Source organism: Erythrolamprus reginae, chromosome 4, assembly GCF_031021105.1.
Source record: "Erythrolamprus reginae isolate rEryReg1 chromosome 4, rEryReg1.hap1, whole genome shotgun sequence".
NCBI lineage: Eukaryota > Metazoa > Chordata > Lepidosauria > Squamata > Dipsadidae > Erythrolamprus > Erythrolamprus reginae.
This window is the reverse complement of record NC_091953.1, coordinates 85,431,551-85,445,605: the sequence shown is the minus strand read 5'-3', so window position 1 is coordinate 85,445,605 and position 14,055 is coordinate 85,431,551. Positions and strand designations below refer to the sequence as shown.

At 35.2% G+C, this 14,055-nt stretch overlaps 1 protein-coding gene across 5 annotated transcripts in view; it reads right to left on the bottom strand.

Moving 5' to 3' along the window:
• Positions 1-1,098: 1,098 nt before the first annotated feature.
• ARHGAP6 (Rho GTPase activating protein 6) overlaps positions 1,099-14,055 on the bottom strand; it is a 372,896-nt gene continuing 359,939 nt past the window's right edge. For 3 of the 5 annotated variants that reach the window (XM_070750824.1, XM_070750825.1, XM_070750827.1), the window contains 4 exons: positions 12,968-13,065; positions 10,174-10,418; positions 5,458-5,538; positions 1,099-4,995 (listed from right to left, as the gene is read on the bottom strand). In XM_070750824.1, coding sequence (XP_070606925.1) covers positions 4,298-4,995; positions 5,458-5,538; positions 10,174-10,418; positions 12,968-13,065 — 1,122 coding nt within the window. In that variant the 3' untranslated portion in view covers positions 1,099-4,297. Of the gene's footprint in view, positions 4,996-5,457; positions 5,539-10,173; positions 10,419-11,488; positions 11,575-12,967; positions 13,066-14,055 lie in introns of those variants that run through there. The other 2 variants (XM_070750826.1, XM_070750828.1) reach the window with 2 other exon arrangements.

The window sequence follows — 14,055 nt, the reverse complement described above, 5'->3', positions numbered from 1 at the left end:
TTATTTGCTATCACTAAACTTTAATTAAACTCCAAAGTATAACAACAAAAAAATCTACCTGGGCTCTTAAATTATAAACAGGAGTGACTCATCTATTTTACAACAATGACAATTGACTGAAATTTAGCTTCTTCTGGAAGTCATCCTTGAAGTGCCTCCTAAATTGGAGAAAATAAGTTCAAATGTATATGCTGGAGTTCAAAGAAGTATAATTAGATCTTTAATTATATGAAAGAAGCAGCAAATAAAGTATTATATAATAAATCTGATGCTTTATTTCTGACTGAGCTATTTTATATCCAAAACAGATATTGTATGGAAAGTTCAGTGTGTTAAATTGGATTTTATTTAATTGACCATAATGGCACAAGTTATTTTATGAGCCAAATAATTTAAAGGATTTTCCAAAGGCTACTTGTAATCTCAAATGTCAGGACCAGATTCAGGTTTCTAATAAACTCAGGCCTCTTTCTAGTTTTAATAAAGAATTGCAGACACATCTGGACATGTGAAATAGCAACTTGAAATTTGTTGACTGGACACATTATAGTCACATTACGATAGCTGCAAATCTGCACTTCACAAAATAGGTAATTCCCAACCTTACCTCTGAAGAGTTTAATTACGGCCATGCATGGTATGTCTATTTCCATTGCTGGTATGAATTGTAAAATAGAACTAATTGTGCTTACAAGGTTACAGATCTCACTTGGCTGGATGAGGATATTGAGGCTTGAGACAAAATTGTTTCACTTGTTTGATGCTGCAAAATTTTTGAGGTGTGATGATGCATTAAGGATGTATGTAATTGTTCTGTAACTTTAGTTTATTTATAACTTTATTGTTTTGGAAACAGAAAGGAAGAGCCTAAAGAGATCAATTCATGCCCCTTTAGTAAGTAGAAAGAAGCATGGCAGTTCTCTATTCTGCTCTTCACCTGAAAACACCTACACATGGTGTTTGCATTGAAATGGTCCCTTAAGTGAAAGCTTTCAAATACTTTGACCTTTCAAAAAACCAATTATGTGCTACTGTTTACAGTACTTATTTTTCATGGCTTATATGCACAAAATGTTTACTCAATAAATAGAAACAACGTTTTCTGCAAGACTTTTATTTTATTGCACAAGATATAACTTAAAAGACACTAGATAAAATTCCACTGAAATTTAAGGAAAGTATTTTTAAAAGTATTTTAAAAGAATCTAATAGATGGCCTCTCTCATGCTGAATGATAATAAAACTTTCAAAAGCACAGAATATTAACATTTAACAAATACAACATTGCACTGGAATCATCGTGTGGAAGTCTGTCAATATTTTAGGAATTGTGAATACTGAAAACTGTGTTGGTTTAAAAAGGAAAATATTTTAACTAATTGTCAGGCTTCCAGGTCCCATGAAGATATAAAACATACAGTACAGTGGTGCTTAAAAGTTTGTGAAGTCTTCTGAATTTTTATTATTTCTGAATAGATATGTCCTAAAACATTATCTGTTTTCTACAAAAGTCCTAAAACTACCATAGGTAAAAGAACACAATTAAATGAATGTGTCAAAGCATTATACTTGTTTGTTTGTTTATTAGAGAATGATTCAAAGCATGTATATGAACCTTTAGGATTATGTGTTTATTTGAAGGGAAAATTAAGAATCAGGTGTTTCAATCCATAGGATGATAATCAAGTGTGAGTGTGGGAGGTCCTTTCCTATTTAAAGTACACAATTATAGGTACGTAGAAAGTTATCATGACTCATACAAGGGAGAGATATAAAAAACAAAGCTGACATTGCTTCTCATCTCACCATTGAGTTGTGGTGGTACAGTGGTTAAAATGCAGTAGTGCAGGCTCCTTCTGCTGACTACCAGCTGACTGCAGTTTTGGAAGTTCGATTCTCATGGGCTCAAGGTTGACCCAGCTTTCTATCCTTCCGAGGTCAGTAAGATGAGAACCCAGATTGTTGGAGGCAATATGCTGACTCTGAAAAACACTTAAGAGAGGCCTGTGAAGCAGTATATAAGTCTACGTCAGGGATTTCAAATCTGATTTCATTGAGGGCTGCATCAGGGTTGTGTTTGACTTTGGGGGTGGGGAGCGTAGCCAGAGTGGGCATGACTAGCTCAATGTTACTCAAGGTTGTTTTCAATGGTGATAGCCTCCTGCAGCCCTCTGCCATGGAAAATGGAGCTCGGCTTCCTCAACTTCCATTTTCGCTGGTGGAGGGTGGCAGGAGGCCATTATAGCTGAAGATGGAGCCCAGGCAGGTCATGGGGGGCACTCCTGAGTTCTGTTTTTGCTGCAGAGGCACCGCAGGCTGGTCTTTTGCTGTTTCCAGGATGGCCCCATGGGCCTGATAGCAATAGCATTTAGACTTATATAATCCTTCATTGTACTTTTACAGCCCTCTCCATATATTGCCCCCAACAATCTGGGTCCTCACTTTACCCACCTCGGAAGAATAAACTCATCCGTTACTATGACAAATCTTTAAAGGATGACATTTCCGAGTTGACATTTTTGTTCTTCATTCCCCTTCATTTTTACAGGCTGAATCTGGCCTGCAGGCCTTGAGTTTGACACCCTTGGTCTAAGTGCTATTTCTATCTAAAATTTGCAAAAGATACATACCTAAGTCAAAAATTTATTGAAAGAATATTTTATGGAAAGGTGAAACTTTCAGGCTTGATTGAAAAACATTATATTTGGTAAATACTATTATTATTGCAATGTAAGAAACTTATCTGTAAATCATGGTAGTGAGAGTATCAAGGCTTGAGCTTCCTTCGTACCTTATGGACCAAGATAGTGTACCATCATTGATGGAATTCTGAATTCTACCAACAAATTCTTTAGAAAAATGGCAGGATATTGTCTATGAACAGAAGCTCAGAAAAATGCATCATTCAGCAAGATAATAAGCCCAAATACTCAAGTTGTACAAACAAAGAATGGTTTAAAAAGAAAGTTAAAGACTTAAAGGCTAAGTCAAATTCCTGACTGTAATTCTATGGAAGAGTTGTGGACAGTGAAGGGCTACCAAAATTTTTACTACCACACTGTGGGCGCGGCTTATTCAGGACAACCTGCAATTTCTTGCAACATCTTTTAGTGCAAATTGGGTGCTCTGGGTTGGAGCTCCATTTTCGCTACCCCACTGCATCCCCCCCCCCCCCCGTCCGAGCAGTCGCCTACCCCTGGTCGTGGATGAAGCTTCCATCCATGAGCTAAAAGTATTCTCTAAGGAGGAATGAGCTAGGCAATGTGCAGGATCAACAGTTAGTGAAAACATTTAGTTGCTATTTTTGTTCTCCAATAGGGGCACCCAACTTACTGAAACGCAAAGATTCGCTTAATTTTACTATACACAAATATATAGCTTTGGATAATTTTTCTTAATAAATATATACAAGGGTTAGGGTTTGGGGCTCATTTATTTAATTGGATTCTTTTTATCTAGTTTTAGGACTTGTAAGAGCAGATCACATTTTAGTTCATATTTATATAGATATTTTGAAAATTCAAAAGGGTCTCTCATGTAGTCTTAACAAAACTTCACACAACCTCTCCTGTACTTCCTCACTCATGCCAAATTTTATAAGTCTAACGTAGAATGGGTAGAAGAATCTTTGGGTTCTTTTTGTATATGGTGTAGACATGGACATATTTATGAAGGGGTGATTGGAATTTCTTTCTAAAAGAGTAAAAATATATGTTCATTAATTTTTCCTTGCAAGCAAATAGTACATTAGATATTCTTTAACTTCCTTATTATAAAATATATGGCTTTTAATGTTCTCATTCCACCTTTTTTGTCAGTGAAAATATATGTCTTTTACTAACAGATTACTTAAAAGCACAGAAACCAGTTTGTGCATTTCCAACAATATCAATATATTGTATATTAATATTAGTGCATGATTAAAATATAATTTCAAAAAAGCATTCAAGATTATTTTTTGCATATAAACACAATGCTATTGTACATAAAACATCTGCATAATATACAGTCATTTGAGCTGCAGATACATAAATGTATCTTAGCAGCACCAAGAGGGTCATTTTTATTGTGTACACAGTTTATATTTCACAGAATAGTTTGGACTGAAATTGCCATCTCACATTTCCTTCTACAAAACCCCAAAAACTTGTCAAGAAATTTTACACTGCTATTAAAATTCTTTTAATAAATTTAATTTTAGAATACTCCATAAAGTAAACATATCTTTAAAAAATAATTCAGTATAAATCCAGTCAACCATTTTCCCTATTAGGGAAAGACTTGCTGATTTCTTCACTCATACTAAAGTTTCAGGGAGCGCGTCTGGATTATCAGGTGATAAAATCTCCCAAATTTGCCATCGATCGCTTTGCCACCCATGCCAGTCTGTCTCTGACAAATTTTTGCTGTTCTGCTCACTGTCTGGAAAGGAGTATTTTCTTTCATTTTGGTTCTGTTGCTCCTCATGCTGGATAGGTTGTTCAGGCACCTGACTCATGATCCTCATTCCCTGGGCCCCAGACAAGTCTGTCTTCCACAATGGATATTCTGAAGAAGACACTGCTGGCTGGCTTGATGATAAGCTGCTTTGTTTTGCTGTTTCAGGGTAAGGAGGTGGTGGTCTGTCTTTTCGAATTACTTCAGCTTGCCCTAGAAACGATGGCTTAAATGTAGCGTGTGTACAAGTGGCATCTGAATCATGCTCCATCAAATTCTCTGTATATCTTACAGGTGAATGATGTTTTGAATTGGACTGGCTGGAATTCTTTCTGCCTACTTCAATCTGTGGGGTGCTGTACACTTTAGACAGAGGGGGATGCAAACGGCAACCAGGAAGGGCAGCTGTTGTCTGACTCCTCCGGATGACTTGTTTTTCATCGTCTAGCTCTGTATTGCTTTCCTGCCACTGAGGAGAAGACAATGATAGGCTCCCTTGAGAAAGGGAACACTGCCCTGGCCGCAAAGAGCTGCTCTCATAGATGTCTCCATATGACCCTAAAAAGCCACAAAGAAAGATTAATAATAAAGCAAATTATGTATTATTTTTGAGGTAATCTACAATGACATGGGTATTGGCATCTTACATCAGGCTTAGGAATGATACTAGAATTACTATTGATTACTTATATCTACAGACATATTTCCATAAAGATAGTCCTGCTCTATATTGCAAAATATTCTACAGATAGTTGTGCCTTGAATTGAGTATCATAATATCTGAAAGTTTACAAAAGTTTGTTTATTGTGGAAACTCATGTGGCACTCAAAACAAAAAATATTTTATATGGTATAAACTTTTGTAAACTATAATTTACTGAACCATATGCTTTATAAAATGGATGGCTTTAGGAGAAAGAGAATTAGTAGTCCTCTTCTAGTACAACACTGTAATGAAATAGTGCCAATATATGAATAGTCAAATAATTTGATGAATAGTATGAGAAACAATATGTATACCTGTCATTCCCAGCCCTTTGGAACCACTTTTTAGAGTAGAATGCCAGGTGCCCCAGATGTTGAAATAGTCATCTGACACATCTATAAGATTAGAAGGAATATGAATTTAGGTGATCCTAATATTTAACAGAGATATAAATTAGAAAGAAGTAGTAGTAGTGATAATCTTTGGGCTCTCAGTGTTCTCTGAAGTTAACTGTTTTCTGAAGGCATATTATGTTAGGCAACATCATAAGTATATAGGGGACTGAAGCATTTTGTACGTCTAGTCTTGGTGTGGGAGGATGTCTTCCTTAATAAGTGTATTTTTAAAGAATTATAAAGAAAGAAACGGCACCCCATAGAAACAATCAAACTGAGAGAACTATCAAGAGCCCAACAGTTCAATCCTAATTTACATATATTGGTCATATTCTTTGTTATAGTCACGTACCAGAATTCTGACAATTAGCAAAATAGTTAAAATAATTGTTTCAAATGTAGCAAAATAAAAACATAAATCAGACCTGTCTGAAGGATAAAAGGGAGTCCTTGTTTCCTTATAGAAAGTGCAATGTAAAAGGATATGAAATATGTACTTAAGATCTCCTTTTTCACAAGGACACAATGCTAAGTCCTAAGGAATTTTAAATATTCCCTTGAGGACAGTTTATCTGATTTTGGTACTCTTTGGAGTACATAGCATTGGACACAGATGAATAGAATTTAAAAATTGGTAACCTAAAAAAACGGAGACTGACTAGTTTGATTAAGTCAGACTCTTCCAAATGAGTTTTCAAATATTTAAGCATTTGAATGTAGGAAATGTTCAACCTATCCCTTTATCAGGATGGCTGCTTTTATGAGTCCACAATTTTGTACTTTTTTTTCAGAGCTGGCCTTTTTTTCATTAATTTATAATTATCTGCTAAGAGTCAATTGCCTAGATCGTCTGGGGAAAACCCCCCAACAAATTTAGCCAGGCATCAATATAAATGTGGAGTCCTTGGTGCTCTGAGTTTGGTAGCAGCTGTTTCATTACCCAACTAGATAACATCATCAGTATTAATCAATGTATGGCTTTCTCCATGGTAACTCCTTGATTATGGTATTGTTTTCTGTTTGTTTGTCTGGTGCTATTCCCTGCTTCTTTGAATGTAGGCTACTATGATCTGGTAATTTTGTCTCTTTTGTAGCTCTTTTAATTGTTTTTTTAATATATTTATTTAGAAAATGTATATTGCTGCCTAATTGCACATAGCGACTCAAGGTGGTTTACAAGGATACAAAAACACCATATAAAACAAATAGAAAGAATAGAAAGAAAAATAATAAAAAAAATAACCCCCACACCCCAGCAACAACACACATTCACACTAGTCATTGAATGGGCTCTATCCTGCTCTGACTTCCCCAGGCCCAGTAACAGGACCACATCTTTAGGGCCTTCCAAAAGAATGTTAGAGAAGGGGCCAGTGTAATCTCGTGTGTGTGTGCATGTGTAATGTTCCAGAAAGAGGGAGCCACCACGGAGAAGGCCCATCTTCTGAGTCCCAGCAAATGTATCTCTTTAGGGACCGGCAACATTCCTTGACTCCCAGCTTTAGTGGGTCAGGTAGATGTGACTGGCAAGAGATTGTCCCTCAGATAACCTGGTCCTAAGCCATGAAGGGCTGGGTGAGATCATCCAAGGGCATGGGGTGAGGTATCATCAGTACGCTGATGATACCCAGCTTTACATCTCCACCCCATGTCCAGTCAACGAAGCAGTGGAAGTGATGTGCCGGTGTCTGGAGGCTGTTGGGGTCTGGATGGGTGCCAACAGACTCAAACTCAACCCGGATAAGACGGAGTGGCTGTGGGTTTTGCCTCCCAAGGACAATTCCATCTGTCCTTCCATTACCCTGGGGGGGGGGGAATTATTGACCCCCTCGGAGAGGGTCCGCAACTTGGGCGTCCTCCTCGATCCACAACTCACATTAGAGAACCATCTTTCAGCTGTGGCGAGGGGGGCGTTTGCCCAGGTTCGCCTGGTGCACCAGTTGCGACCCTATCTGGACCGGGACTCACTGCTCACAGTCACTCATGCCCTCATCACCTCGAGGTTCGACTACTGTAATGCTCTCTACATGGGGCTACCTTTGAAAAGTGTTCGGAAACTTCAGATCGTGCAGAATGCAGCTGCGAGAGCAGTCATGGGCCTACCTAGGTATGCCCATGTTTCACCAACACTCCGCAGTCTGCATTGGTTGCTGATCAACTTCCGGTCACAATTCAAAGTGTTGGTTATGACCTTTAAAGCCCTTCATGGCACTGGACCAGAATATCTCCGAGACCGCCTGCTGCCGCACGAATCCCAGCAACCGATTAGGTCCCACAGAGTGGGCATTCTCCGGGTCCCGTCAACTAAACAATGTTGGTTGGCGGGCCCCAGGGGAAGAGCCTTCTCTGTGGCGGCCCCGACCCTCTGGAACCAACTCCCCCCGGAGATTAGAACTGCCCCTACTCTCCTTGCCTTTCGTAAGCTCCTTAAGACCCACCTGGGTCATCAGGCATGGGGGAACTGAGACATCTCCCCCGGGCATATACAATTTATGAATGGTATGTATGTATGTGTGTTTAGAAAATGGGGTTTTTAAAATGTTTTTAGTAGAAATTTAGATTTGTTATAAATTGTTTTTCACTTTGTTGTGAGCCGCCCCGAGTCTGCGGAGAGGGGCGGCATACAAATCTAAATAAATAAATAAATAAATAAATAAATAAATAAATAAATAAATAAATAAATAAATAAATAAATAAATAAATAAATAAATAAAATAAATAAATAAAGGTGACAACAAGCACTTTGAACTGCATCCAGAAGCAAATTGGCAACCAATGCAGTTCCTGTAGGAGAAGTAATACATGTGCATACTGAGGCCCACACAAAACCATGAGGGCTGCAACTGGAGCTTCTGGATGCTTTTTAGGGGCAGCCCCATGTATAGCGTGTTGCAATAGTCAAGGCAGGAGATGACTAGGGCATGAGTGACCATTTTGATTAGTTCTATGGTCAGGTTAGGGACCCTGGGTTATTTTGCCAAAAATAAGGTCTTAGTTTTAGAGTCTCTAATTTCAAGTACTTCCTGAGAACAATTAATGGTTAGAACATGCAGCTCCCATTTCAGTCCAAGTGATATTTGTGACTGAAATATTGTTATTATATTAATATGCTGGTGTATTATTATTTTATTAGATTTGTATGCCACCCCTCTCCGAAGACTCAGGGCGGCTCACAACACAATATACAATGTACAAATCCAATATTAAAGAACAGATTAAAACCCTTATCAATATTATTAATCAATATTATTAATATTGGTGGTTTCTTATTTGACCCCTATGACAATCATTAAGTCTTGTACCTCATGATTCTTGACCAATGTATCTTTTTCTCTTATGTACACTGAGAGCATATGCACAAAGACAAATTCCTTGTGTGTGATCATACTTGGCCAATAAAGAATTCTATTATATTCTATATATACTGTTCAAAAAAATAAAGGGAACACGCAAATAACACATCCTAGATCTGAATGAATGAAACATTCTCATTGAATACTTTGTTCTGTACAAAGTTGAATATGCAGAACAGCATGTGAAATTGATTGTCAATCAGTGTTGCTTCCTAAGTGGACAGTTCAATTTCACAGCAGTTTGATTTACTTGGAGTTATATTGTGTTGTTTAAGTGTTCCTTTTATTTTTTTTTGAGCAGTGTATAATAAAATTACAATTTACTTTTGCCACAAAAAGACACGGCAGTCAGACGTGGCCAAAGCTCTTGATATCAAACTAAAATCTTAATGGATCATAACCAAAGAACAGAAACAACAGCTAGGATCTAAACAATGTTTCAATTTAATCTCAAGAGCTTTTGCTACTTCAGTGGATTATTTACAATAGAAGCACTAGATCCCCATGTAAATGACTCATTGAAACTCTCAGATGAAAAGGAGCATGAAATAGTGGGGACCCCCTCCCTTTAAGCAAAATAATTTTCTTTAGGTTCATAAAATTGTTCATCCTGTAATTGCTTCTGGCCCAAGAATTCCTCAATTGGAAAATAAAAGATGTGATTTTCAAAAATTCAAAGATAAAATTCAAAATAGTACAATACTGATAATTCAAAATATTTGCAAAGAATTAGAATTGATTTCATTTTAAAAATGTTTTGAATTTCTGCACTATTATGCAGGTTAAATACCGAGATGTTCATATAATAGAACACTAAAACTATGACTTAATCACAGACATAATTATGCCATTATAATTCTAGTTTAACAATCCATGGAATGAATTTTGTATTAGCAGGTGAGTTGACTTTGTACATCTGAATTGATATACAAACTCTGCACTTCTGAATTACTGAATTCTGTATAAACTCTTCAATTGCAACAATCTTTTCACCTAGATACAGATATCATTTGGATATTTATTTATAAAATCTCATCAAACATTTTCAAAAAATGTTTTCTCAGGCAATCTTCAAATTAAAATCAGAAGTTGTTAGGAACTGCAATTTAAATTGATAAACTATATTTGTCCAACTGAATTAGCAGTCTAACTCAATTCTGTTAAGGAAATGAATTCACTAAGAAAAACAATAGTTACAATAAAAATATTTTTTTTTTAAAAGGTTATTAACAATGATATTAAAACCAATGAATGTTTATAATTATGGTAATGCTGATCATACCAAATGAATTTTCTCTTGATTTTGGCTGAAAATTGCTACCTAATGTGCTCTGTTCGGGGATTTTATGTAACTTATCAGAAGTAAGGGACATATCTTCATGCATTGCCAAAAGAGATCTTTCAGACAGCACTGGAGAATTGTTGTCATATGGTGATATATCGCCACTTGAGGTTCGGTTTGAGTCTATGGATGAATGTCTACCTTCTATGGAGAATGATCTTTCAGACTGAAGCATTTCAGGGCTTCTGATAAATGAAACATAAACAGGAGTTAATGGAACTTAATCTATCCAAAGAACAGTGTATTGAACAATATGTTGATAAAATAAAACTAAAGATTTCAGAAAATAACTGCCTTAAAGCAAATAATTATAGGATGGGATTCAACATGATATAGATGAAATTACATTTAAATATATCCAAGACAATTATATCCAAGATTCTAATCTAAAAAGAAAGGTTTAAGAATATATAAGTCTGAATGTAACATTTGAAGTGTTTTGTACATTATTGAGTACAATATAATGAATTGAGGAAATATAATGAAAAAATGTAACTACAACAAACAATAACCATAGAACAAAGGACATTTGTTCATTTAAATACTGCTTTAAATAAAATAAAAGCTTTCAAATTATACTTTACCTTGAGTAAATGTTGAATGTTATAGTTTTTTTTCAAAAATATTCCCTGATTGAGAATTTAAACTGGCCACTCCATGCTCTATTTAGGATTTAACAAGAGATCCTTCACAGCAAGAACTTTGGTTTCGTTTTCAAATGAGGGTTTAATTTTAGATTAGGATGGAGTTAGCGATGAATTTCTGACAAATCCAGCCATATTAGAAACGAGAAGCAAGCTGTCAGCACTGTACTGTTAGTAGCAAGCAGTGTTATATAAGGTTGTACTGTTTCATTGTGACTGAGCAGATAATCTTCCAGTTAAAAGAAAAAGCAGAGAAGTAGTGAAGTTATTAGCGAAAGTACTTTCAAGAAAGTGTTTTGATCTACGTAGAAAGACACTATGCCCATTTTACAAGTAGCAACTGAAGTTTGCTATATGACCAATTATTGGTGGACATGTGCTCACTTTTCATTGCAGAGTTACAGTTTTTCATCTCAAGATTTGAAATCCATTATCAAGAATATTAAGATGGTCCCAAGACAAGTGTATCTCATTTTTTGGTTCCAGCTTATCAGGAAAAATAGCCCAGTGAATATGCAGTCATCTCTCCAGATTGACACAGAAAAAAAGAAGTGTCATTTTCTTTTCATGATGAATAAATTGTCCCTCTAATCTTTTAGCCAAATCCTTTCCCATGACTTCGCAGTTACAGCTGAAAACATACTAGTATCAAAACATATAAAAATGATTCCTGGGCACTTCAATATTAATTAGGCATCTAAGAGGAGAACAAAACTAAAGTGACAATTCTGTCATTTTCAAACATCAAATACTCTTGTTGAAACAAGTAGCATAATTACTGTCCTATTAACAACAACAAATAATAATGTTATGAATAACAACAAATGGTTTCCAATGATTTACTGGAAAATTTTGAAAAGGTATATTTCTTCTCAGATTTAAATGACGATTTAAGAATAAATAAGGGATCAGGGTCTAAAGAAGTAACATGTCATCTTTCATTTCGAAGGTAGAATAAAATAATATGCATACAAAGCAGCCATGATCCACATATTTTTTTGTACTAAGGCAAAGTTGAACATAGAAAACAAGGACATTATTCCCAGTATCAGATGGCTATATCTGTCAATTATCATTTACTAGAATAAAACACCAAAGTGCTATTATCTACTCGATTTTACTTGGTTGGTGAGGCTCTGTACAGATTTGAGCAGTTGTATTATTAAACATTCATAAACTAAGTAATATGAGCAGGTATTTTAGGTTTCAATAGAAATCAACTTTTAAGAGATATTTTTAAGCAAGAGGAAACATCTCATCCACTGGATTTCTATCCTATCATAGTTATAAAAGGTAGAAGAATGGGGCTTAAGTTCATGAACAGAGATTCCCAGCTGCTGGGTTCATTTTGAATTACAAAAGCATTTAGAAGCACTTTCACAAACATATTACCATGGACAGCATATTACCATGGACAGGACTAATACAAAACACTGACTGAAAATCACAATGTTAAGATGTCACTTCGCACAGCTTTCCAGGATATAGTCTACTGTCTCATTTGAGTTAGTCTTTTTTCTAGACAGATAGGCACACATCCCAAGAAAGCACTGTGCTACAGTCTGGCTATCATTTTTAGTGATTGCATAGAAATAAATGCTGTAGAAGCATTTTTAGAAATAAATGCTGTAGTTCATTTCTTAGCAACACACTAATCTTCTGCTTAATAGTTTATTTAAAGTTCTGTACAACATAAATGTTATATGTACTATCAGCCCAGAAGGTTCTAACTGCAAATATCTTTGCACCTTTGCCACGATGTATGAACCTAGGTTTTAGCACAGATGGAGCATTAATTGGACAATCTCTGACATTTAACTAAAGTTAATTTTATTAAAATAGGCTTGGAAATTAAGATATTCATATAAAAACATTAAAGGGTTGTTCTAAAGATATTAATTATAAAGGTTTTACTACTATTCTATTAAAAAGGTAGATAATTTAACTTCATAATGCTTAACATTATTTATAATTGCTATTTAAAAAGATATGCCACAGGTTCTGAAATAAGAAGCCTTGGGGACCACTGATAAATATGATAAACATTTTCCCAATGGAGGCAAATAAAAGAAAATTAACAAATTACTCACGATAACTGGGAAGCTTTCCTTCTCAGCAAGTAGTCTACAACATCTGGATCAGTCTCAAGCAGACTAATTAGAACTTCATTTTGAAGGTCTGCTCGGACCTATACATTAATGATACATCAAAAAACAAATAGAAAAATTATACTCTTCTATTTTTAAATATGAATTAATATAATCACAAATTGAATACAATCTATTCCAGTTAAATAACATGCAAAACTCTTCACCTTTTAAAAAAATACTTTCCACTATCTTTAATCATTTATCATATTTTTTTACAAAATAAGTATTTTATAATCCAACAAGCCACTTAGCTTGCCTTTTGAAGAGCTACAAGTTTATTTATCTGGTAATTGCTACAAGAAATAGCCAAACAAATTTCATGCAATTCTTTTTTAGACATCAAGTTAAAAATAAAGTGAGAGAAAGATAAGAGAATAAATCTATTATAAATGAAATCGCCAGGCTAATTAATTCCTTTCCCCATGTGTAAGTTAAATATATACGCAAATGATAAACAAATACATGAAACATGGTCACCTGTACATATCCTTATTAATAACAAACTATATTCTTATAAACATAATTCAAAACCATTTTCTATCTCTGAAAATATCCACAAATTTTTAAATCGTAAGAAAATTAAAATTATACTGTATCTGTCCATTTTTAGAGGGGAGGGGAGAGAGAGAGAGAGAGAGAGAGAGAAAGAGAGAGAGAGAGAGAGCTCTATTTGTCTGTTTATTTTTGCCCCTTTCCAAAATTTTAATTATAAACCAGCATATGTATATGTACATCTCCTTCAAAGGGATTCTGGGTAGTCTACAATAATATATTAAAATAAACAGTACTTAAAAATGTACTGTTTATTTTAATATCTCATTGTAGACTACCCAGAATCCCTTTGAAGGAGATGTACAGTTAAAAATGTGATAGATAGATAATAGATGGTAGATACTTAGATGATAGATAGATAGATAGATTGATTGATTTTAAAGATAGATAGATAGATGAGCATGCAAAATATTCTTGAGAGAATTATGGCAATCATTGAGTCATGTCCTGATACAGCAAGTACAGTACTCATATAT